At 38.0% G+C, this 24933-nt stretch overlaps 2 protein-coding genes across 6 annotated transcripts; one reads left to right on the top strand and one right to left on the bottom strand.

Moving 5' to 3' along the window:
• Nucleotides 1-2208: 2208 nt before the first annotated feature.
• scn3b (sodium channel, voltage-gated, type III, beta) lies at nt 2209-24472 on the bottom strand. 3 transcript variants are annotated; one of them, XM_058413612.1, is made up of 7 exons: nt 24448-24472; nt 12986-13065; nt 11506-11672; nt 8993-9218; nt 6259-6397; nt 4326-4417; nt 2209-3474 (listed from the first exon to the last, which is right to left on the bottom strand). In XM_058413612.1, the coding sequence occupies exons 2-6, from the start codon at nt 13038-13040 to the stop codon at nt 4351-4353; spliced, it is 654 nt and encodes a 217-aa protein (XP_058269595.1). In that variant the 5' UTR covers nt 13041-13065; nt 24448-24472; the 3' UTR covers nt 2209-3474; nt 4326-4350. The 3 variants fall into 3 exon arrangements, with proteins under 3 accessions (XP_058269595.1, XP_058269594.1, XP_058269596.1); XM_058413611.1 differs by lacking the exon at nt 24448-24472 and adding an exon at nt 13463-13798; XM_058413613.1 differs by lacking the exons at nt 4326-4417; nt 24448-24472 and adding an exon at nt 13463-13801.
• LOC131367929 (uncharacterized protein CXorf65-like) lies at nt 19402-24453 on the top strand. 3 transcript variants are annotated; one of them, XM_058413615.1, is made up of 6 exons: nt 19402-19876; nt 19974-20060; nt 21138-21254; nt 22665-22739; nt 22861-22908; nt 23032-24453. In XM_058413615.1, exons 1-6 carry the CDS (start codon nt 19852-19854, stop codon nt 23097-23099), a joined length of 420 nt encoding a protein of 139 aa, XP_058269598.1. In that variant the 5' UTR covers nt 19402-19851; the 3' UTR covers nt 23100-24453. The 3 variants fall into 3 exon arrangements, 2 of the variants coding, with proteins under 2 accessions (XP_058269598.1, XP_058269597.1); XR_009206986.1 differs by having other exon boundaries at nt 19419-19876; nt 19974-20064; nt 22813-22908; XM_058413614.1 differs by having other exon boundaries at nt 19420-19876; nt 22813-22908.
• Nucleotides 24473-24933: the final 461 nt, after the last annotated feature.

Genomic DNA, 24933 nt, shown 5'->3' with positions numbered 1-24933 from the left:
CCTTATGATCATTGCTGGTGATGTTGTGCTTTGTTTTCCAGGAAATTTAACCATCCTTAACAGTGAATAATCTGATGCGGATTCCAAAAATAAAACCTTACTACTACTACTACTACTACTACTACTACTACTACTACTACTACTACTACTAATAATAATAATAATAATAATAATAATAATAATAAGAAGAAGAAGAAGAAGAATAAAGAAAGATTTATAGCCAATGTATATCAGCATCTTATAAACTCAAACAGAGTCCTAGATTTCCTCAACTTTGAAAATCTCTCAAGCAGATTGTCAAGAGAAATAAAAAAAAAAGCTGTTAATGAAAGGAACACTGTCCCTATCGTGTTGTCTTCATTATCACTTGGACATGTGTGAGCTGACGGAGATTATCTAATGACGAAATCAGTCTTGAAGACAGCACACTCTGCACCATGAAGAAACAGTACCAAAGATCCCCCTAAGCAGCAGCTAATCTTAACTTAGCTTCTTTACCTGCATTTATTTCCACTGTTCAGCTCGCAATAGATCAATACAAGGTACTTCGTCTTAGGCACCATGGTGTCTTGTCAGAAAAGTGCCCCAGCTTAAGGGCGCCATTCATGTATTTTGTATGTAATGATCTCTTTTTATTTATTTAGCTATGCTCTTCAGGGCTGACCCGTTATTTAGTGGTCTACTTGGATATCTTGTAATTGAGTGTCACATATCTGAAAGAATATTAATGAAAAGATGCAAAAGTGTCTGAGGAAATGAATTCCTTTTTCTTCCAAACATCTCAGGAGAAAAATTAAATCAGCCACAAAAGCATTCACTTCTAAACAAAAGGGCCATACTGCCATCTAGTGGTTTTGAAGTGAAGTTCCGAGTACCCTGTATTCTTTGGTATCAGTATCCTTTGGTACTGGATGTGTTTTAAATGCTGAAATGGTGTCCTGCGTCCTGCAGCCCTACCACCTATTATTTTTTCAACCCAATACCAATTAAAACCATGACACTGATTCAGACACTTTTAGCATGGTTAACAATTTTCATGTATAGACTTAGAATTTATAGAATTTTCATGTATAAACAGATCAGGCATAGCATTATGACCACCTGCAAAATATTGTGTTGGTCTCGCTTTTGCCGCCATGCTCTGATCCAGTGGTCTAACCATCACAAATTGGCCCTTGTCAAACTCACTCAAATCCTTACGCTTGTCCATTTTTCCTGCTTCTAACACATCAACTTTGAGGACAAAATGTTCACTTACTGCCTAATATACCCAACTCTACCCCCCCCCTCACTAACAGGTTCCATGATGAGGAGATAATCTTATTTTAGTCTTATTTACTTCACTTCTCACTGCTTATAACTAATTGTTATAACTGATTGGTGTATATATATATATATATATATATATATATATATATATATATATATATATATATATATATATATATATATATATATATATATATATATATATATATATATATATATATATCTATCGGTTCTATTTACATTCCTTTCATATAATCTCAAATAAACATATTCCAGTTCCAGACTGTGTGTGGAAAGTGGAAAGGTTCAAGGCTCTGTAGCCTGCAATAGCAATATTCTATAGAAAAAATCTTACATTCAGCCCCTTTAAATAATTGGTGATTGTATTTATTTCTGAAATTCAATTCAACAAGAACCAATTTTTAAATAAAATTTCCCTAATAGTTAGATTGACACATAGGTGTTTCATATGTTCTTCACTGATGTGAAAAGAAAGAAAGAAAGAAAGAAAGAAAGAAAGAAAGAAAGAAAGAAAGAAAGAAAGAAAGAAAGAAATGTCTGTCTATGTGTTGATCAATAGAGGGAGACACAGACTACATCACTAGGAACAAAGCACATGAGCAAATTCCATTCTGTTTACTCTGTTTTCTATCTGCATGCGGATAGACTGCTGGGATTAAATCCGTTAAAGTTAATTATAAGTGTATTGTGGCTGTTTATACACTAAATCACATCAGATGAGTGCAATGAATGGAATTTAGTGGTCAGGAATTTAATACTCTAAATGAACAATTTAGTGGTCAAGTCAGATATTTATCCTACTCTTGAACATCCGTGATATAACTTTAATGGTTTGAACTTTAATATTCAACTCCTGCATTTACATTATCTTAAAACACAGACACAAATAAAAGCAATCAGAATAAAAGAGTGGAGCTCTTCCAGAATACACAGCTTCGCTTTAATAATAGATGGCAAGCTTTTACAAGAGAAATACCGATTTTTCCCTGACAGGGCTTGAAAACATGTCACATTTGTCCTTTGTACTGACAGTGTATAAATATAAAAGAGCGCAAAAGGCATTGTCAACAGTTCCAGTGGGGATAAAGTGCAGATACACAGTCATTTTCACATCGCCATAATTGTAAAAGTATGCCTATAGGAACCGATATTGCATTCACTAGCTATTTAGGTTACGTTCACACGACCACACTAATTGGTATTCATGTATAGAGTATTAGTTTGATAGCTTAGGATAGCTTGAGTCCTCTTGTAAATGTAAAAAAAAAAAAAAAAACAATCAAATAAAACAAAATGCTCATAATCTAGACAAAACCACATTATAACACGCAACTAGTCAACAGTAACTGTAAGATTAGTAGTGATTAAACAGTAAAAGGTTTCCGGAGTCAATACAGTGTGTTACTGAGCAATAATTCATAAAATGTTTATAGTAAACATTACCACTGTTGATATGAAGGCTCTAAAGGGACTGATGCAGTTTGTTACATACGCCGTGTTATATGTACACAACCTCAACTTTCAAAAATCTCATGAGATGAGAAGCTTGAGGGGTAGGGTGGTAAACACAGGTAAGTTCATTCGCACACAAAAGCGTAACGGTACACGTAAAGCTGTCATATGAGCCGAGCTGACTACAACGATCATCTCATCCCGTCCACTCAGGGGCTCTGACAAGGCAAAAATAGCCTGTTCTGAAACCAACCCTGAAGCCTAGGATGTAACACAGTCACTTTTTATAGAATGGATTAAAAGATATTGGAGTACAGTTTTCAAAAATTGATTTTGTTCTATCAAAACGAGACTCTATCAAATAACATGAAAAGCTTTCTGAGTATGCCGAACATCAAGTCATGTTTTGTTGTTGTTTTTGTAAATAGGCAGTGTGCTAGCTTTTTATTTCTGACCACTGTTCAGAATCTTGAATCTCCTCTAAGGCAAACAATAGTGGAAACACCGACATGACCCCGTTTTGCTCGAGCGTTACTCTCCGGCGTAACGCTCGACTTCACTGAGAGAAAGACAGGGATGATAATTAAGCAGCGGAGAATTCGCTTCTCGTTATGGGAGCGAGCCGACAGGGATTTGTTTTGTCAGGTTTCGTGTTATGTCAGTGCTACTCGCACGCTGGCACTGTCCCTGCAAACCTCAGCCTCTTTCTAAGCCAGAAGGAATCGTCAGAACCTGAAAGAGAAAACGACATTAGCATTACTATGCTTTAATAATTCATTTGCCCTAACGCGCATCTAAAACTAAGCGGCACTTTTTCCCCCATGTAACTAGATCCTTTTTATGCATACTCAAAGGAGGAAAGGATCATTCCTGAGTTATGATCAATAATATATTATGTTGCACTGGGTTAAATGAATTCCCCAGAGAGCAAAATGGACAATGTGGAGTGACCCCAAGCTTTTAGATGGTTGCACAGTAGCCATGTCTAATCACCGAGCTACAAATCTGATAAACAGTACTCAAGGGATTCTGTTCTCTAAAACATCTCTAAGCCAAACCACTGTGTGTCTCTGTTGAGACACGGTCAGATGTTTGGCACCTCCAAATGTCCAGGGGGTGAAGACAACTCAGTGTGTTTTAGGTTGGATTAGTGTGTTTGTGTTTTTTTCTGTGTTGTACACCATCTTAGGCTTTACAGCAGGAGTCGTATCATGTCTTGCTTCACCCTCTGGACCTTTGGTTCTGTGGTTCAGTAAGGACCATATCATTCTCACAAAGCAAATGATAACATTATTCCATACACATGGTCTCTACAGTCATTAATGCTGTTATTGGACAGTGCTTCACCTCACATTTACGGCCTGTAAGAAATTTCAGGATGTCATTTTGAGGAAGACAGAAAGTAGGTATCCTTTGAGTGGACAGATATGAGAGGATACAGATGACACATTTTCATGACACAAAGTTGTCCGAACAGATCGGACTGATAGCAGAGATGAGACAGGGATGAAGAGAGTTAGCCACACACGATGAGTAGATAAAGGTTAGGTGATATGACTGAGCGAGAGGTAAATTTAAAATACCGTATTGTGTGTGAGACAACCACTTTTATTCCGTTACTGCAGGACCCGGCGGGTTCTCTTTATTTTCAGAGGGAATGGCTAGGTAGTCTGTCCTGTAGACAAATGGGTACAAAAAAAACAGGCAAAATCGAAGAGGGTACAGCTTTACTGCACCGAACAACGTAGGATTTTTTGCTAAAGAGCTACACAATTCCATTTCAATTCAGAAATGGTGGACATTACAGGATCCTGTTTCTCCTTTCATTTTTCCCCCCAGCATTCATGGATATAAAAGAGGAAGAGAAAACAGTTACAGATACACAAACATCAGGTAATGGCAGATGAAACTTCTCAATAAAGGAAAGAAAAGAGTTGGGTGTAAATAAGGGTTTACATTGGTTTAGAATTGTGTCAAATGGCAGTAAGGGAGGGATAAATATCACAGTCTGATTGTGATGGATAAGCCTGGAGACGGTCCAGCGATGTTTTCTGTCTGCACTACAGTACTGATTTGATTAGGGTTCACTAATGCACCTAGACCACTGTGGATGGATCCATTAGCAGTGTGTGTTTGTGTGTGTGTGTGGGCTTGTTTATGCGCGTTCATAATGATCATTAATGCCATTTGGTTTGGTCTTTACTGCTGACTGTATATATTCCATCTATGTTGTTTATTGAAAAAAAAACTATTATACCTATGTGTATTATACCTATAATGTGTCCACTATATGGATTGCAGGACTGTTTAGTTGCATGACAGGATTTAACAAAAATGTACTTGACCAGGCAACTACGCTGATCAGGCATAACATTATGCCTAATATTGTGTTGGTCTCCCTTTTGCTGCCCAAACAGCCCTGCCCCGTTGAGGCATGGACTCCACTAGATCCCTGAAGGTGTGCTGTGGTATCTGGCTCCAAGATCCTTTACTGGATCCACTGATCCAGTGGTCTAGCCATCACAATTTGGTCCTTGTCAAACTCGCTCAAATACTTACACTTGTTCATTTTTCCTGCTTCTAACACATCAACTTTGAGGACAAAATGTTCACTTGATGCCTAATATATCCCACCCACTAACAGATGCCATGATGAGGAGATCATCAGTCTTATTCACTTCACCTGGCACTGCTCACAATGTTATGCCTGATCGGTGTAGATGTCTTGTCAATACTGTAAAGTATATTACACTATATAAGAATGTACCCAATTCTTGAAGCATGCAGCATGAGCGCTCCTGTCCATCAACAAAGCCCTGTTTAAAGCTCAATGACAGGCCTTCCTTGCATGGAGTATGCTATGTCTAAGGCAGCATCTGGGACGTTTTTTCCATCATGTTCATCTCCAGCCTCTGAAGACGCGTCTGAAGACATGTCTGGATTGACTGTCAGCTAGCATACATCAATCTACAACAGCTGAGGGGACTGTGTCATGCTATCTACCACACTGAAAGGACTCTTCCTTTCATCATCATACATCATTCTGTAAGCATTTTAAAATTCTATTTAGCTTTAAAGGGCAACAGAAATAAATGGGAGGGAATTCTTTCAGGAGTGGTTAAGAATGAGAAGCCTCTCAAAGTCTCTATTCTTTGAACGAAATAATTTCAAATTGTTCATGTTCAGTTAAATTAGAAGGGAAAATAAAGACCTTTCCAAGCACAAAATGTGCAGTTGCAATATTTCCAGACTAACAAAGGCTAATATATTTGGTCAACAGCTCCAAATCTGTGTAAGGCTTAATATACACAGTGATAACAGTGACCAATGTAGACTCATCCAGAACGTTTGCTGAAAATTGAACTTAAATGGTTAAAGATGAGACAGTGAAAACTTAATGACACATACAGTGAGAAATGCACCATAAATACCATCTTACCATGGATTTAAAACCAGCCAATGAGTTCAGATACGCATAGAGAAATTTGGAAAGAAAGATCGTCTCTGGATACTCACGCACTGTCCTGCGCTTGCTCGTCGGATTTGGAGATCTTTCTATAGCAGTAGATCATCTCAACCAGCAGCCAGAAGGTGAGGAACACCAGCAGAACATACATCATGATCTCTGAGTACAGTGCTGTGAGATCTTCACTTGCTAACAAACACACACACACACACAACACAAAATAAATACTGGATTAGTGACTTATATAATACAGTGACTGGAGAGATGATTTGAAGCTACAGGGCTAAAGATTTGTAATGTTTACGTAGCTTGTTAGAAATATCACTTAAAGTGTGGCATGTTGGTCATGAATTCTTTCAGGAAGTGTGTTGCATTCATTTTTGTACTTTATTAAGAGAAAATAGAGAAAGACAAGCAAAGGGAAAGACTCATTACACGATAAGAAGAGCTTGTGAACATTTAATGTACCTAATTATGTATAGAAAATATGACGAGTCGTTTCTTATTTAATACAAATATTTTAAGTTGCTGTAGTATAGGAAGAATGAAAGACTTTGTGACATGCTGTTATTGGAAAATAATCAATGTTAGGCTGCCTTACATCCGGCCACATCACCATTGATTGTGTTCTTATAACAGCATGCTGTATTCTGTATTTAATACAGAGAAGAAACCCAAATAATCCTGTGAGATTTACTTACTGAAAACAGATGTCAGATGTCAAATCTCAGGTGGAGTGAACAAAAGTTATCAGAAGTTATTCATTTTATATGACAAACTAACTTTCATTGAATTTAATGAAACTTTAATGGTACCCAGTCTCATGAAACCGACTTATTTTACACAAACAAGAATTTCTCGCCAATTTGAACATTTTCTTTAACACTATATAGCCAAAAGTTTTGGGACACCCCTCCAAATCATTGAATTCAGGTGTTGTTTTTCAGGGGTTGGGCTCGGCCCCTTAGTTCCAGTGAAAGGAACTCTTAATGCTTCAGCTTCATACCAAGACATTTTGGACAGTTTCATGCTCCCAACTTTGTGGGGATGACCCCTTCCTGTTCCAACATGACTGCACACCAGTGCACAAAGCAAGGTCCATAAAGACATGGATGAGTGAGTTTGGTGTGGAGGAACTTGACTGGCCTGCACAGAGTCCTGACCTCAACCCCATAGAACACCTTTGGTATGAATTAGAGTGGAGACTGTGAGCCAGACCTTCTCATCCTACATCAGTGCCTGACCACACAAATGTGCTTTTAGAGTAATGGTCAAAAATTCCCATAAACACACTCCTAAACCTTGTGGAAAGCCTTCCCAGAAGAGTTGAAGCTGTTATAGATGCAAAGGGCGGGCCAACTCCATATTACATTCATGTGCATGTAAAGGCAGACGTCCCAGTTTTGGCCTGGCTCGCAGTCTCCATGTCTTGGTAAGTTGAAGTATTAAGAGTTCCTTTCACTGGAACTAAGGGGCCCAAAACCCTGAAAAACAACACCTGAATTCAATGATTTGAATGGGTGTCTCAAAACTTTTGCCAAGATCTAAAACAACAGACACAAACAGCAAATGGCACGCAAGGTATCATTTCAAAGACCGTCTGTGTATGGCGTGTGACGAAGTGAGCACATATTGTCATAGAAATATACCATGGTTAATTTTTTCTATAGCAGTTATTATGATAATCTTTTCAGGATTTAGCTTCAGATTTTTATTCGGGATTTATATTAATACATGTTGTGATTCACATGCACACAATCCATGCTGTGGAAAAACTGCAGTGTACTGAAACACACAGAGATCGATGATATGACAAATTCATCTCAGTCGAAATGAGCGAAGAATTAGGTGCAGAGAGTGGAATAATGTGACACCAGACTTCTCAGCTTTATCGTCTTCGGCAGAACAACAAAGATGTGCAACATACGTAATCGATATATGGGCTTACATTAATCACACATTAGAGGTTTAGCTGCGAGACAGAAAAAGTTGAGAACTGTTGGTTTAATGATGCATCACATGCGGTGCAGTGCATGTGGACAATAAAACACTTGCTTTATTGACCAGTAGCTAATCAACTGTCCTATATTTAATATTTCATATTCTGTCATCCTTTTTTTAATTTAGATTTATATGCGATTGCCATTATTGGCTTGTGCACTGCACTTGATGAAATTTCATGCATGAAATGTGAAAGCTCTGTCAGCTCGGTAAGTTTGTGTTTATTAGCTAGTGTATATAATACGAACAAGCTGAAATACAACATCGTGGATTTCTATCTGTGTTGAAAAACCCGTGATCAAGACACAGATAGAGATAATGCAATTGTGGTCGCATGAGTCAATAGAAACAAATATACGTCATGTAAAGTATATTCGAAAGTGTCAGACGCTGTGCATTCAGCAATCTCAAGGCAAGCCACAGAATAGTATACAAGCTAGAGTCTGTACATTACCCCTTAAAACAGAAAGAGTAGTAACAGCTCGGTTAGATAAAACTCATCCCCTGAAAACAACTGCCTTCCAATAAGCAGTAGGAAGTCAGTAGTAACAAAAACAGAACAAAAACACTATTATTTGGACAAACACAAAGACACAAAAGGATAAAGTGAAGCCATGTTATGTCTAAATGTCTAAACGTATATAGTGACATTAAAATCTGACATAATACATTTTTGGGGACAAAAACTAAACAATTGTCATCATCAGATGGTCAATGACACAGTGGTCGAATACATGGTCCTTCCACCCATAAAACTACAAATCAGTGTGTACTCCTCCTTACCTTCCTCTCGCACCACCAGCTCAATCTCGACAGTCTTCTCATTGGAAGGAGTATATGAGTTGAAGGAAAATTGGCGGTGCACCACACACTCGTACAGGCCGCTGTCATTCAGCGTGACATTGACGATGCTGATGGAGACGTCCTGCAGGTCTTTGCTGCCGTTCCACAACAGACGACCTTTCCATGGACCCTCCAGATCCTGCCCTACGCCATCATGTAGGTAGATCTAATGGATTTAGAGAGGTCATCTTAATTAACTTTTTTGTAAATCAGAAAGAAGGTCCAGCTACATAAAAATTGTTTACTTGTTTACAGAGCAATTAACATGGGTCAAGTTCTACATAATGTTTAGTTATCAGTCAAAAATATGCCAAACGAGTAGTCTTTTTGTATCCAATAAAATCTAAGGTGAGGCAATCAACATATCATGAGTCTGGAATGATGTGTCCAGTTGTTTCACTGCAATATTTACTGATACCAATCGGAAACCCCGCCCCTTCCCCATCACACATGATTCTCTTCTGAATTCTCAGGGCTTGTGTTTATTAATACGATTTGATTATTATTAATCTATATATAAACCTAGCTAACTTTAGACCAGTATACAGTAAGAAAAACTATAATGATTCGGAGGTCACTGAAATATTGTACCTAAAAATTGTCAAAAATATTAAGCGTTCAGCCAAAATAGTTAGATTTTTTACTGAGCACTTTAAAAATAACGTTAATGTTGGTCATGTGAACATTAAATATGAAAAAGGTAATAAAAAATGTATTTAAATGTTTACAGCACAGCAACGTCTCGATTCTAGCTGATTAGTTCTGATGAATAGTTTACAGCAACTACTGTAAGGGTTAATAGCAGACAGGGAAAAATCATCCTGTCCTTCAAGCGAGGCTTGAAATGAACACATGTAGGTCAATACTGGCACCAACAGGAATCTGCATTACTTTACTAGCCATTGTGCTGGGTAACCTTGCAAGTAAAAACGAGCTTGTTACATAACCTAGAGTATGTAGGTTATTGTTTATCTTGTTTATCTGTCCTTGTCTCACAATAGCATAGCAAGGCCAAAGGTATAGTTGGTGTGAAAAATGGAACAAATTTAGAAAGGGAAGAAATAGCACTAAAATACCAAATGCATAAAAGAATAAATGAGGGAAATTAATGCTTTAATGAAAATAGGCTTGTATATGATAGGTATTATGATTAGTTTACAAGTCAGTTGGTTTGGACCGAATTTATTTCTGAGATACTGTGAAATATTACCTCATAGTCTGGAAAAGTCACAACTGTGATATTATTCTGTGTAATATATTCTCATACATGGTGGAAAGGTATTGAAAATACACAAGTCAAAGTCACATTTGTGATCTGGAAGTACCCCTGGTGACTGGCAAGCCTGATTGTGTGCATTTATTTTATGCATCTTGTGCACTATGCTCAAAGTCAAATTATTTACTGCATATCGATCTTAATGAAATAATTTAATGGTAAAGGTGGACGTGATTAAATGAAGCGACATACAGGGCCTTCGAATGATTATTTGTTAGGTTCATATACTTGTTACAGAGCCTTCATATTGAACATATACACCGATCAGGCATAACATTGTGAGCAGTGAGGGGTGAAGTGAATAAGACTGATGATCTCCTCATCATGGCACCTGTTAGTGGGTGGGATATATTAGGGAACAAGTCAACATTTTGTCCTCAAAGTTGATGTGTTAGAAGCAGGAAAAATGGGCAAGCGTAAGGATTTGAGCCCCTGTGCACTGCCGAAAGCGCCAACAATGGGCATGTGAGCATCACAACTGGACCACGGAGCAATGGAAGAAGGTGGCCTGGTCTGATGAATCACATTTTCTTTTACATCACGTGGCTGGCCGGGTGCGTGTGCGTCTCTTACCTGGGGAACACATGGCACCAGGATGCACTATAGGAAGAAGGCAAGCTGGCGGAGGCAGTGTCATGCTTTGGGCAATGTTCTGCTGGGAAACCTCTGGTCCTACCGTCCATGTGGACGTTACTTTGACCACCTACCTAAGCATTGTTGCAGACCATGTACACCCTTTCATGGAAACTATATTCCCTGATGGATGTGGCCTCTTTCAGCAGGATAATGCACTGTGGAACAAAGCAAATATGGTTCAGGAATGGTTTGATGACCACAACAATGAGTTTGAGGTGTTGAGTTCCTCCGAAATCCCCAGATCTCAATCCAATCCAGCTGTGGGTTGTGCTGAACAAACAAGTCTGATCCATGGAGGCCCCACCTCGCAACTTACAGGATTTAAAGGACCTGCTACTAAAATCTTGTGTCTTGTATCTTGGTGCCAGATACCACAGCACACCTTCAGGGATCCAGTGGAGTCCATGCCTCGACGGATCAGGGCAAAAGGGGGACCAACACAATATTAGGCAGGTGGTCATAATGTTATGCCTGTTCAGTGTAGATAGTACTGCAAAGTTGCATGCGAGTGATTGCCCCAAACAATGAATAATGACCTTACCTCCTGGCGAACGGCATCGCGGTCAGGTTTGTAATACCAGTACACTTTAGTCTGAGCAGTGATCTCCTCTCTCTTCATACATGAGATGCAGGTAAGCTTTATGGTTTTCCCCAGCACTGCCTCTGTGTCTGAAATTGCATCCACACACACCGCTCTGCATTCCCACACTGGATGCATGAACAGAGCGTATTAAAACGTTTAGAATGTGTTATCAATGCAGACCGTCTCTCTGTATTGTTAGACTGCAGACTAGGTAGTAAATTCCATGCAATCCAGATCATTATGCTGAGAATACTGAGTATATCATGACACATGTTTGTAATATTTCTTCTCAAACAGTTCAGCACTAATACAACTTATAGCCATAGTAATGATTAGGCTATTAAGAATATTTCACATTACTGGACATGCTTTTTTCGGTTCAAATGACCCAATTTTATTCTTTCCATTGTCAAAATGTTATCCTTTCTATAAAAAGCAGGTCAATTAATTTGGATTCAGACAGCTGCTAAGGGAGAACAGCAGCGTTCAATTTTATTTTAAGTCTGAATCCCAGAAAAAGTGAAACTTAATTGAGCTCATCAGCCTTCACAGTGCTAGACCCAAGTCAGACATGCATTTTACATCTGTATGGGAACGTTTTCGCCCACATACACTGAACAGGGTCAAGTCTCTGTGATGAGGAAATTAAAAGCCTTGTTAGAGCATTGTGATTTTGTGTCTCTTAGTCCTATCTGTTTGAAACAGCAGCCATCTTACATAACCTACAGCCCCGAGCTCATGCTGCCAACATGGATGATGTTTTATTATTTGTAAGGGTCAAAAAAGGATCACTATATACCTCTATTGAGAGTTTTAGTCTTTTAGGAGCTGTACTAGTCTGATAATTTAATCCAAGTATTTAGGCTTTGGATTGGATTTGATCCACCCAGATATTTTTTTCCACCCAGATCAGTTTTCTTTTAAAATAGAATTATTTATGTTTGCCGAAAAGTTTAAGTGGTTTAGCTGCACTAATTTCCTTCCTTAAGAACGGATTTTAACCCTTAAGGCTTTACAAGATTTATATTTATATTTTTCACTCTCTAATAATATACATTTAGTATTCATTCTAGTTACTGAATAACTCTTTATGCCCATTATATGAATACTGTATAAGTGAATAATAATACTATTGTTTAAGAGGTTAAACTGTTTGGATATAATAAAGTGAACAGTATTAGGTATAGAAAGTGTACAAAGTATCAGGAATCAGTCAATACTCAAAGCTCTGACTGAGATTTCTAAAAGATAAGAGTTTAAGCCTGTTACTTTGGATTTGAAGCCAAGTTGCAATAGATCTGTGTGCAACACACAAACACACACACACAGATAGTACATGTTTAATGATGACATGTTTATCCTAATACTAATACTATCCTAATACTTGAAACCATGTTAAAAGAAAGGCTTTCATCTTAAAAGCTTACATGCGACTTACCAGCAAATATGAGCAGGGCAAGAAAACGCCACAGAAGCGTGTTTTGAGTTGTCATGATGCTGATTGCAGGGCGGCGTCCCCTGATCACCAGTAAACACATAAAAAAAAGCAAACATCAAACTGTTGCAAAAATAAATAAATAAATAAATAAATAAATAAATAAATAAATGTTTTAAAAAATCGCAAATGACACATGAATCAAATAAATCTGAATCTCGGAACCGAGTCAAAACAAGGAGATTATTAGGACCATGGACAGCAACTTTTCATCCTCAAGTTAATACTACTACTACTACTAATTATTATTATAATGATGATAAGGAAAGCGCGCGTGCGACACACACACACACTAGCCTTCGCGAGCTAACAGGTTTCATTTCAGAATGCTAATAATGTTTTCGACGCGCTTTTGTTAGTAACTCATCCGACAGGTGTTATTCAGACGCTTAAGTTAAAGAAAGCAAGTTTAAATCGTACCGCGGGAGATACACATTACATCCACACCCTCAAAGACAAACCCCCTCCACTCGCTAGAACCGACGCTCCGTTTTTGCGCCGACGTTTTTCATCGTAGTAATGTTCAAAAGCCACGCAACAGAGCCTGAAGACTTGTATCCAGACAATTTCTTCCAAGAAAAATCCCCTGGAAGCGCTGACGTTTCAGGAAGAGCGAGGGACAACCTCACTTTCCATCCATTTCAGTAGCACAGATGATCCGCTGCCACTCTCACGCGCTGCACCCTGTCCTGATGGAACAAGCGCCTGGCTTTGTGTTTTCCCCACTAAGTAGCCTGTTCATGATTCTCGTTTATCTCATCTGCGCATGCGCGACAGATTCACACTTGAACAAGTCTGTGTTCCCCGACAGAAGAGAGGATGTAGACAGAGAGAGAGAGAGAGAGAGAGAGCATGTTAGTCAATCGCTACAAGTGGATTGGCGTCCATTTTACCTCCAGGAACACATCTTTAGGCAATTTAACCTGATGTCAATCATGGACTAAAACCTAAAACTGGAAGATCAATCATACTATTTTACATATATTGGGCTTTTATTTTTAGGCCATCCAGCAAATTGTTTTTTTTCCCCCACAGATAAATCCTCACTGCTGAATTAGCTTTGTTGTATTCATAATATTTTAGAAATCAGCCATAACATTCTGAGCAGTGAGAGGTGAAGTGAATAACACTGATGATCTCCTCATCATGGCACCTGTTAGTGGGTGGGATATATTAGGCAGCAAGTGAACATTTTGTCCTCAAAGTTGATGTGTTAGCAGCAGGAAAAATGGACAAGCGTAAGGATTTGAGCGAGTTTGATGAAGCCCCAAATTGTGATGGCTAGACCACTGGATCAGAGCATCTCCAAAACTGCAGCTTTTGTGGGGTGGAGTGGTCAGCATCTAACAAAAGTATCCTTTAAGTCTTGTAAGTTGTGAGTTGGGGCCCATGGGGGCCCCTTAAAAGATCTGCTGCTAACATCTTGGTGCCGGATCTTGGTGCACACCTTCAGGGATCTAGTGGAGTCCATGCCTCAATGGGTCAGGGCTGTTTTGGCAGCAAAAGGGGGACCAACACAATATTAGGTAGGTGGTCATAATGTTATGCCTGATCAGTGTATAGCGCTAGTACTGGTACCTTTCTTAAGAACTATAGGCACACAGATGGAACAAACTCATTTAAGGGACACTAGTTCATCACAGGTCACCAGAGTAACTCATAGTGATTAATGTGTTTAAAACTGGACTTACACACTTCCCAATTTACAGTGGACCAGAGTGGAGTAGTCAGATATGAAACTCCCTCATTAAGGCAGGAATGTACTGAATGAAGCAAACTATCCTCATTAAATATTATATTCTGATCAGGGTCAGTGTAAATTAATTGACTAGTTTCTTAGTTAAATATCACAAACTAAATCTATAAGTAAATATAAGTATATATTTAGAAGTATACTTACACCCAAATGATACTTGAGGAGTAAAAGTCGAGTTTTTTGCTGCTTTTGGACAAGAAAAAATACCGACATGGTGCCATCACAAAGTCAGTTATTTTCCTATAACAATACATCTCAAAATATTTTATTCCACTTACACAGCAGCAAACTCAAGTATTGATAATACTAATTTATTATTATTATTATTATTATTATTATTATTATTATTATTATTATTATTATTATTATTATTAAGTGCATAACATTAGCTACTGTTAACCCAAATTAATCAATACTTGTTGACCAATCAGACTCAAGAATTCATCAGTTCTGTGCAAGAATGAAATAAGTTACCTATGTAGCATTTAGGGTCATCATGGAATATTTGATTGCCCTCGGTTTTATGTATATTGAACGAAAATTGCAAGGAAAAATGAATTGCACTTTAACCCTGACAAGTGACCAACATGACTCAGATGTATGTCTCAGTGCTCAGAGAAGAGAAGACCTCTTACATGAACACTTCCGTCGCTTGCAATACCTTCATACATTCATGGCACTTTGCGCTGTGTAGTCAGGTCAGCTGCTCTCATGCTCTGTAGGAAAAATATCGTTTAAATGAAATAAAAAATTTTAATCAGGTTTTGTGTATTGTGTATACACTGTATTGCCAAAAGTTTTGGGACGTCTGCCTTTACATGCACATGAATGTAATATAGAGTTCAATATTCAAGAAGCTCTTATTGTCATTTCAACCACATATAGCTGACGCAGTACACAGTGAAATGAAACAACGTTTCTCCAGGACCCTGGTGCTACATAAACATACAACATATTGTTTAAACACAAAAACAACAACACAGAGCCAGAACCCTATTGAAAACCTCTGGAATGTCATCAAGAGGAAGATGGATGGTCACAAACCATCAAGCAAAGCTGGGCTGTTTGCTTTTTTGCAAAAAGAGTGGTATAAAGTTACCCAACAGCAATGTGAGAAACTGCTAAGTCAAAACGCATGCAAATCGGGGTTATTCCACCAAATACTGATTTCTTAATGTTATTTAGCCAAAGCATTAACACAATTTGTTTACAAATTATTAGCATTTTGTTTTATTTGAGTTATTAAAGCTCTGCAAATACTGCATGATCTTGGGTTATTTTGATGTGTTGTCATTTCCTTTAAATATACACTCTAAATAACTATAGTTATATTTTGGATTTAGGAGAAATATTGTCAGCAGTTCACAAAAAATGAAACAAAACTGTTCATCTCACCAATACATGCACCTGTAAGAAACATAAGAAACCCATTATAACCCAATACGTATTGTGCAAAATGCAATAGCAGCGGTTGAGGTAGTGCAAGTAGAAATAAACATAGACATAGCAGAGGATGAAATATTAACAGCATTTGAGGTAGTGCAATAAGTAGCGAACAATATTTTGTGAGTCTGTGCACACAGGTGAGAGAGAGAGAGTGTGTGTGTGTGAGTGAGAGAGAGTTTTGTACAGTTCAGTCCTGGGTGTGTGTGTGAGTGTGTGTGTGTATGTGTATGTGTGTGTGTGTGTGTGAGAGAGAGAGTTTTGTACAGTTCAGTCCTGGGTGTTGAGGAGCCTGATGGCTTGAGGGATGAAACTGTTACACAGTCTAGTTGTGAGAAATGTCTTGGTATGCTGAAGAATTAAGATTTCCTTTCACTGGAACTAAGGGGCCAAGACCAACCCCTGAAAATGATTACGAATTGTGTCCCAATACTTTTGGCAATATAGTGTACCTACTGTGGTATCAAATGTAGGCATCAGTGCATTTTAGCACTACTCGAATGTGACCTATAAGGTAAAATGCCCCAAGACTGCATTGTCTATCTCTGCTTTATATTCTAATGTCCAAATTCCCACTAAAACATCCTTTATCAGTACACATTTTAATGTTTTTTTAATGTTTTGCCTTGGTTGTCTCATATCATTGTGATTATGCAACAGGGTAAATAGAGCATGCTGAGTCAGAGCACACACGTCAACTACAGATCAGTGAAGCACTCATGGGCATCTAGAGCTTTGCATCATCATTTGCATACACTGGGATACAGATCAGTGAGGCATCCATGGGCATCTTGGGCTTTGCATATCAGTTTGCATATTCAGCATCCATGCTCTGAGAAACAATATCCAGTCCCTAACATGAAACAGTGGTTTTATCTACAGCGTTTACAGCCAGGTTTCAGCCAGTTTGTTCTAGAACGAGGTTCATTTTTCCAGTGCTCAATCCCACGCACAGCACTTAACCCAGGAGAGGCCGGAAAATCAGCCTCACTGCAATTACGGCAATTATTTCATGAATCATGCTGAGTGCAAACAGTATGTGCCTCGAAATAGTACCCACCCAGACTGAGATTAGAGGATAGTGGCATCTAGAAAAAAGTGTGATATACTGTACTTCTCTAATCTGTATGCTCATTGCATTTGAATAATTTTAGAAAATACCAACGTTAAATTCTCAAATCTAACTGGGTAGAAGGTGTCACATATTTTTTATTACAGCAGCTCTGACAGAAGTCTCTGCTATAACCAAAACTCTGTAATAATGCCCTCGTTTTAGAACATTAGCATTTTTTAGTAATTCACAAAGATTCAGATGGGTTAACATAATCTGATGGATTAAAAAACATGTTATTTAATAGTGAATATATTCTTTAATAGATTTGAAAAAGAAAAAACAGTGATTATAGACAAATTGCTGTGGAATAAGATGAATGAAAGAAATGCTAGACATTCATGTTCAAGGAAAATCATCAATTTCAGGGTAATACTATTCAGATCCTGTCAATAACACCCTGTCATTAATTATTTTCTCTGTCATTTTGTCACATCATCACACATCACGAACACCGTGGTCTACAAACATGGCTGCCATGGACTCCCAGCATCCACCCACAATGTGTGTTTGGTTTAGTGCTGTTCATAATCAGCTCTTTGTGAAGTACACAAAATCAGGCATAACATTATGACCACTGACAGGTGAAGTGAAGAACACTGATGATCTCCTCATCATGTTAGTGGGTGGGATATATTAGGCAGCAAGTCAACATTTTGTCCTCAAAGTTGATGTGTTAGAAGCAGGAAAAATGGACAAGAGTAAGGATTTGAGCGAGTTTGACAAGGGCCAAATTGTGATGGCTAGACCACTGGATCAGAGCATCTCCAAAACTGCAGCTCTTTTTGGGTGTTCCCGGTCTGCAGTGGTCAGTATCTATCAAAAGTCCTGTATGTTGCAAGGTGGGGCCCATAGAGGATCTGCTGGTAACATCTTGATTCCAGATACCACAGCACACCTTCAGGGATCTAGTGGAGGCTGTTTTGGCAACAAAAGCGGGACCAACACAATACTATGTAGGTGGTCATAATGTAATGCCTGATCGGTGTATACGTTGCTTTTGTTACCCCGGTCATTGGTTTAAGTATTTTCTCTACGATCACGATTTTGCCTCACCTCATAGTATCCTGTTCATAGCCTGATTGACCTGTGCCTGTTTGGACCCTGCTCTTTGTCTGACATCTGTTGGATTGTTTGACATCCAAGTCTAGTTTCACTTTTATACCTTATTTCCTAATCTTATGACTCCTTAATAAACAGCCTGCGTTTGTTTCCCACCACCGAGTGTTTGGTTTCGCTGACACATTTCTTAAAGATCATTTCGTAAAGTGTCTGAATCAGATTGTTGTGAAAATCTGAGGTTAAGGATTTATAAATTTCTATTGACCTTTTCATGTACACCCACTTTATAGCATCCTTTAGCTTGCTCTCCTTTCAACGGATTAGACGGCTTCATCTTTATTCATTCTTATAGTGGTCCTGATGATTTGATAGATCAATTATCTGACTGGGATTATTACATGTTCCTAAAAAATAAATAGATTCTGAACTTTAAAAAAAAAAAGGTTTATTGTTCATTTTACTACATATTCAGCAAAACTTTGTGCTTTGATTTTAACACAGAATATTGTCAGTTCATTTAACTGTTGCTGTGAGAAATTGTGTTTTGTCTAATATTACTGAGTTTCCCAGTATGTACGTGGTTAATGTAGTGTAATCACATTAGAACTGGTGTGCTGCTGAGGGAGCGGATTGCTGGCAGCCGCCTGAGACTCTGCTCAGGCTAAAAATGGCAGTCCTGGTGGTTGCCATATCCACAAGATAGGGAAACCATGGTAACAGTGATGCAAAATGACAGCATGCTCTGAGCAGCCTCGAGTAGTGCACTCACATAGGAGCAGAGCATGGAACTCTGCTATTCTGCCTATTAGCCTAAATGCTTTATTAGCATCCATATACTGTGCGAGATAAGAAATCTATGGATTGATCAGGCCAGGGGATGTGAATTTACCATTATTATTATTATTATTATTATTATTATTATTATTATTATTATTATTATTATTATTATTATTATTATTATTATTATTATTATTATTGATTCTTGCTTGTTGGATATATTGAAATAGTAGAAATTTAAATCAAATGTCCACATTTACTGAATACAAGCTCTTATTCTTTTTTCCCCTCTTTTTCTACATGAGTACTCATGCATGCTGTTAGTTCCCTCAGGTCTGTTATTCAACACACAAGAGCACACCACAGCTCAGCTGTGTGTTTCAGCTGGTTAGTACTGAAAACACATCCCAAATAACCGACGGCTATTCATTCGCAGTGTTTCTCAGGGAGTAGTCGAGTGTAATAGTATTGAAATTTCAACATCTAATATCCAAAATTGCTCACAATCTGAGATATGGAACTGACTTGTCTCCCCATTGGTTAGCGGTCATGTGACGGTTATAAACAATCAGCCTGGCTCCATGCTTTCTTTTCTGTCATGCACTTTGGTCTTTTACTCATTAAGCAGGCTGGCAAGGCAGCTTCTTCAGGGAGGCTGCGATGTTTATTACAGTGCTTCACGGTGGTAAGTGCTCTTCCACCCATATGCTTGAGGAAAAAGGTTTAATTTAGAGAACAGGCAATATATTAATCATTTGTTTGGCTTTCTGTTCAATTTACAGACAACCAAAGGAGTCTGTTCAATACTCAGTGTAAAACAGTAGTCCTCCTGGACTGGATCAAGGTCAAGTGTGGATGTAGACGTGAAGGTAGGTAGGTCAATGTTTCTTACTTTAATTTGTTTTATATCTTTAATCCTAAAAGAAAAAGGATTTCCTCAAAAGTTTAGATGATTAACCCTTTTAAATCAAGGCCTATTTTTGAGCCTCTTGCTTAAGGGGTATTTGAATAATTCTGGTATTAAAATGAAGGTAACATGTGAGATTGCTTAAGAAGAATTATGTATATTGCTTAAAATAAGTATATACAGCTCTGGGGAAAAATAGGAGACCACTGCAAAATAATGTGTTTCTTATGTTTTTTTCTTACAGGTTCATGTATTGGTGAGATGAACAGTTTTGTTTCATTTTTTGTGAACTGCTGACAATATTTCTCCTAAATCCAGAATATAACTATTGTTATAGTAGAGTAGAGTGTCTATTTAAAGGAAATGACAACACATCAAAATAACCCAAGATCATGCAGTATTTGCAGAGCTTTAATAACTCAAATAAAACAAAATGCAAATAATTTGTAAACAAATTGTGTTGATGCTTTGGCTAAATAACATTAAGAAATCAGTATTTGGTGGAATAACCCTGATTTGCATGTGTTTTGGCTCCGTGCTCTCCACCAGTTTCTCACATTGCTGTTGGGGAACTTTATACCACTCTTTTTGCAATAAAGCAAACAGCTCAGCTTTGCTTGATGGTTTGTGACCATCCATCTTCCTCTTTATGACATTCCAGAGGTTTTCAATAGGGTTCAAATCTGGACATTGGGCAGTGGTCTCTTATTTTTTTTCCAGAGCTATATATTGCCAAGCAAAAATACATAGCAAAAAAATAAAACAAATTCTGTCTGACAAAAGTTTGCAATTTTAGGGAGTATATCTCTTTAAATTCACACAAAAAGCAGTTTAAAAACTTAAAAAAAATCTTTTGCATAATTTCTCACCATTAAGCCTGGAGTTTCTTAAAGTCTTAGATTAGGAAAAAAAAATCCTCCTTGTACAATTTTACACAGAATCTTTTAATATTTCTTTTTCCCCTAAGAGTGTGTTTCTCCTTAATTATCTGTTATTGTATGAGATTTCAGCGTGTTGATATTGTCGTTATCTTTGCCAGCTGAGATAGATTTGGCGAATTTGAACGGTCAGATGATGAATCTGCCTCATCACCAGTCTGCAGTTGCTTCAGACGTTCTGGGACAGAGGGAGGAATACATCCTCGTCAGCATGAGCCGTAAGGAAATGGAAAATCTTTATGATCTTTAAGAGCCATGACCACGTTCTTTGTTCACACTCATGTCTGGTCTTTGTTAGACTTGTGAGGCCAGACATAATCTATACAGAGAATGCATTTCTGGAGACACAATGCCTTGTGAAGGTGGAGGTCAAAGTAAGGGCAGCGATTTAGAAAAGCACCCTTGTCAACAACGTCCAATCATCAGCAAGAAAGCAGTATTGATATAAACCAGGATGTCTGAAAACATGCCAAGTAACACATACAGACTATTGATATAGCATCTATTTACACTACAAGCTGCAAAAAAACTATTTTGAAGTTACTTTGTTAAACTGAAAACGTTTCATTTTATTGTGCACTTAATTTATTTACCCCAAAAAAATCAAATTAAAATTTTAATTGTTAAATACACCAATCAGTTATAACATTCTAAGCAGTGAGAGGTGATTATCTCCTTATCAGTGCACCTGTTAGTGGGTGGGATATATTAGGCAGCAAGTGAACATTTTGTCCTCAAAGTTGATGTGTTAGAAGCAAGAAAAATGGACAAGTATAAGGATTTGAGCGAGTTTGACCAAGGGCCAAATTGTGATGGCTAGACCACTGGATCAGAGCATCTCCAAAACTGCAGCTCTTGTGGGGTGTTCCCGGTCTGCAGTGGTCAGTATCAATCAAAGGTGGTCCAAGTAAGGAACAGTGGTGTACTGGAGACAGGGTCATGGGCGGCCAAGGCTCACTGATGCACGTGGGGAGCGAAGGCTGGCCCGTGTGATCCGATCCGACAGACGAGCTACTGTTGCTCAAACTGCTGAAGAGGTTAATGCTGGTTCTGATAGAAAGATGTCAGAATACACAGTGCAGGACGGGTGAGGGAACAACACAATATTAGGCAGGTGGTCATAATGTTATGGCATCATTACACCATCATTTAAGTTAAGCTAATAGCATCAACTGTAGCTAGCTACTCCCCAACACTGTAGTGCAGACAAATTCAGTTCAATTCAATTTATTTGTATAGCGATTTTAACAGTGGACATTGTCTTAAAGCAGCGGTACAGAAGTATAGAAACATGGAACAAAAAGATTAAAGTTACTATTTTATTAGCTATACTATGCTAATATTTCAAAGTAAAAATGATTCAATTAAACATCAACTTTAAAGATTTCACTGACACTAGATGATAAAAATGCATGAATCTCAGGAAACGTCTGTAAGCATAGAAGTCACTGCTTCTACACAAGTCTATTCTTGTTAGAGATCACATCTGGCCTCACTAGACATGCCCTTTGTTAAAAAGTACACATGGTTAATATATTATTTTGCTCTCTCTCTCTCTCTCTCTCTCTCTCTCTCTCTCTCTCGCTCTCTCCCTCTCCCTCTCTCTCTCTCTCTCTCTCTCTCTCAAGGGACTGGTGATCCATCAAACCCAGTATACACTCCATTGCTTCATAACTATCACCTCCCTGATCCTCAGTGCCTAGGTACGTGTTACAGTTGATTTAATATCGTTTCAGTAATAGTGATTCCTCTTTTGACGATGTTTAATATCTATAGTTAAACTACCAGAAGCAAAAACTGAACAGGAAACTTGTGCATCTGCAGAAGAAGGCAGATTGAACAGAACGTTGACCTCATCCGTATCCAATGAGAGTAAGCTCTAATGCTCATAGTTTCAAGAGTTTAAATTAGACTTCTACAAGCATTTCTTACACTCAACCTTAGTTCTTATGAGAGGCTGTTCTATAAAATGTGATATTTTTTCCTCTGTTTTAGGTCAGCCAAAACCCCACAAACAAATCCGCTTCTCAAGTGCATCGACTTTTCAAGTATACCCTGTGTAACATGGTATCATATTGTACTACTATTGCTAGCCACAATATTAAAACCAAAAACCTGCCAAATATTGTTTAATCCATTATTATATTGTTCACATGAAGACCAAGCCACCTTCTCCTATTGCCCCATGGTCCAGTTCTAATGCTCACACACCCAGTGTAGGAGATGACTATTTGAATTTCAGTGTTTCAGTAGCTCTCCTATGGGATCGGACCAGACGGGTTAGCTTTCAGCCATGTGCATCAGCAAGCTTTGGGGGGCCATGACCCTTTCGCCGGTTCACCAATTGTCCTTGGTAGGCACTAACCACAGCATGCCAGGAACAACACACAAGTCACAATTTGGCTCTTGTAAAAGTCACTCAGATCTTTACACCATTTTTCCTGCTGTCAACACATCAACTTTAACTTCATCTAAATGTTCACTTGCTGCCTAATATATTCATGCTAGTACTAATTACTAAGTTTCTAATGAATTCCAGCCAGTTAAAAAGAAAGAAGGAAAGTTGTTGTTTATGCTGTTCACTTAAACCAGAATAATTGAGAAACTTTTTCTCTGATATACCTGACAATTTGTTTAAAGATGTATTCAACAATTTGAGGAACGTGCGTTTTCAAGCAGTTATTTAATAAACCAATCATGTCACAGCAGCACAATAAAAAAAATGATTAAGGTCAAGAGCTATAGTTAATGTTCACAGAATGAAGAAAAAGTGTGATCTCTTACTTTAACTGTGGCATGATTGATGGAACCCGATGGGCAGATAGGCTGGCTTGAGTATTACAGAAGATTCTGATCTCCTGGTATAATTACTTATTGCTTTGGCAATAAGTAATTATAATAATTACTCTTTACAGTTTATATATATATACATATATATATTGTGCCTTGAAAGCACTGGAAGATAGCATGTAGTGCACAAGGGATTTAGAAGGATTTCAAGATTTCAAGCTTACTACATGATTACAGAAGCCCAAAAAAGCCCATGCATTCACTTAGCAGTGATGTATTTCATATGGAATCTATCTATTCAAATATTAGGCTTATTATTTAAATATGATGTTTGGGCTAGTTGTTAGAGCTTCAGCTTCCTGAAATGATATGCTAACAAAAACATTGTAATTTAAATTAGTTTGAAGTTGAAATTATGTATAGGCATGGATCGAAGCGATACAATTCAGTTTGTCTTTGCTTTATAATTGGAGCAAGAATAAAACTTTGAATCTTACAGATGCAAGATTTATCTTCTAATATATATTTGATATTCTTAGATTTTCTCTTAAGCTGTTATGTGACCTCTTATTTCTTCAAAATTAATACTGTACATTATGAATAATAAATAATAACACTTACTTGACACAAGCTCCTCCTAACTAAGATATTACTCTTCCACTGCTCCAACTTTAAAATCCATGTAGGACAACAACAGACTCACAAACATTAATCTCCCTAGCTAACACATTGCCCTCGCAGAACTGGATCAGTGTGTTTAAACTTATTCATGCCCACTTTGTCAGGTATTGCAGCTGTCCATGTTTAACAGAGAAAGCCAGGACAGAAATAAGTATAATAACAGGCAGCCTCCTAAAAACCGCCCCACCCCAAACCTCTGCTCTATAAATACAGCCTGACAACCTGTTGACAAAAATGTAAACAACGCCATCTCGAACCAGTGAGAACAAAAGCACAACACCAGGCGTGACATTCGCCACTGCAGCAGTAGGAGCAGCTGAAAGGTATGCTGAGTGTCACAGCCACACTTCTCTGAATTTATCTAAGCGATAGGACTGAGGCAGAATGCAGCCAGGAGAGTGTATCAGCAATGATAAGGAATGAGAG

The sequence above is a fragment of the Hemibagrus wyckioides genome, linkage group LG17 (genome assembly GCF_019097595.1).
Source record: "Hemibagrus wyckioides isolate EC202008001 linkage group LG17, SWU_Hwy_1.0, whole genome shotgun sequence".
In the NCBI taxonomy this organism is placed as follows: Eukaryota; Metazoa; Chordata; class Actinopteri; order Siluriformes; family Bagridae; genus Hemibagrus; species Hemibagrus wyckioides.
Note: the sequence above shows the minus strand (reverse complement) of the source record. Positions and strands in the feature narration are given on the sequence as shown.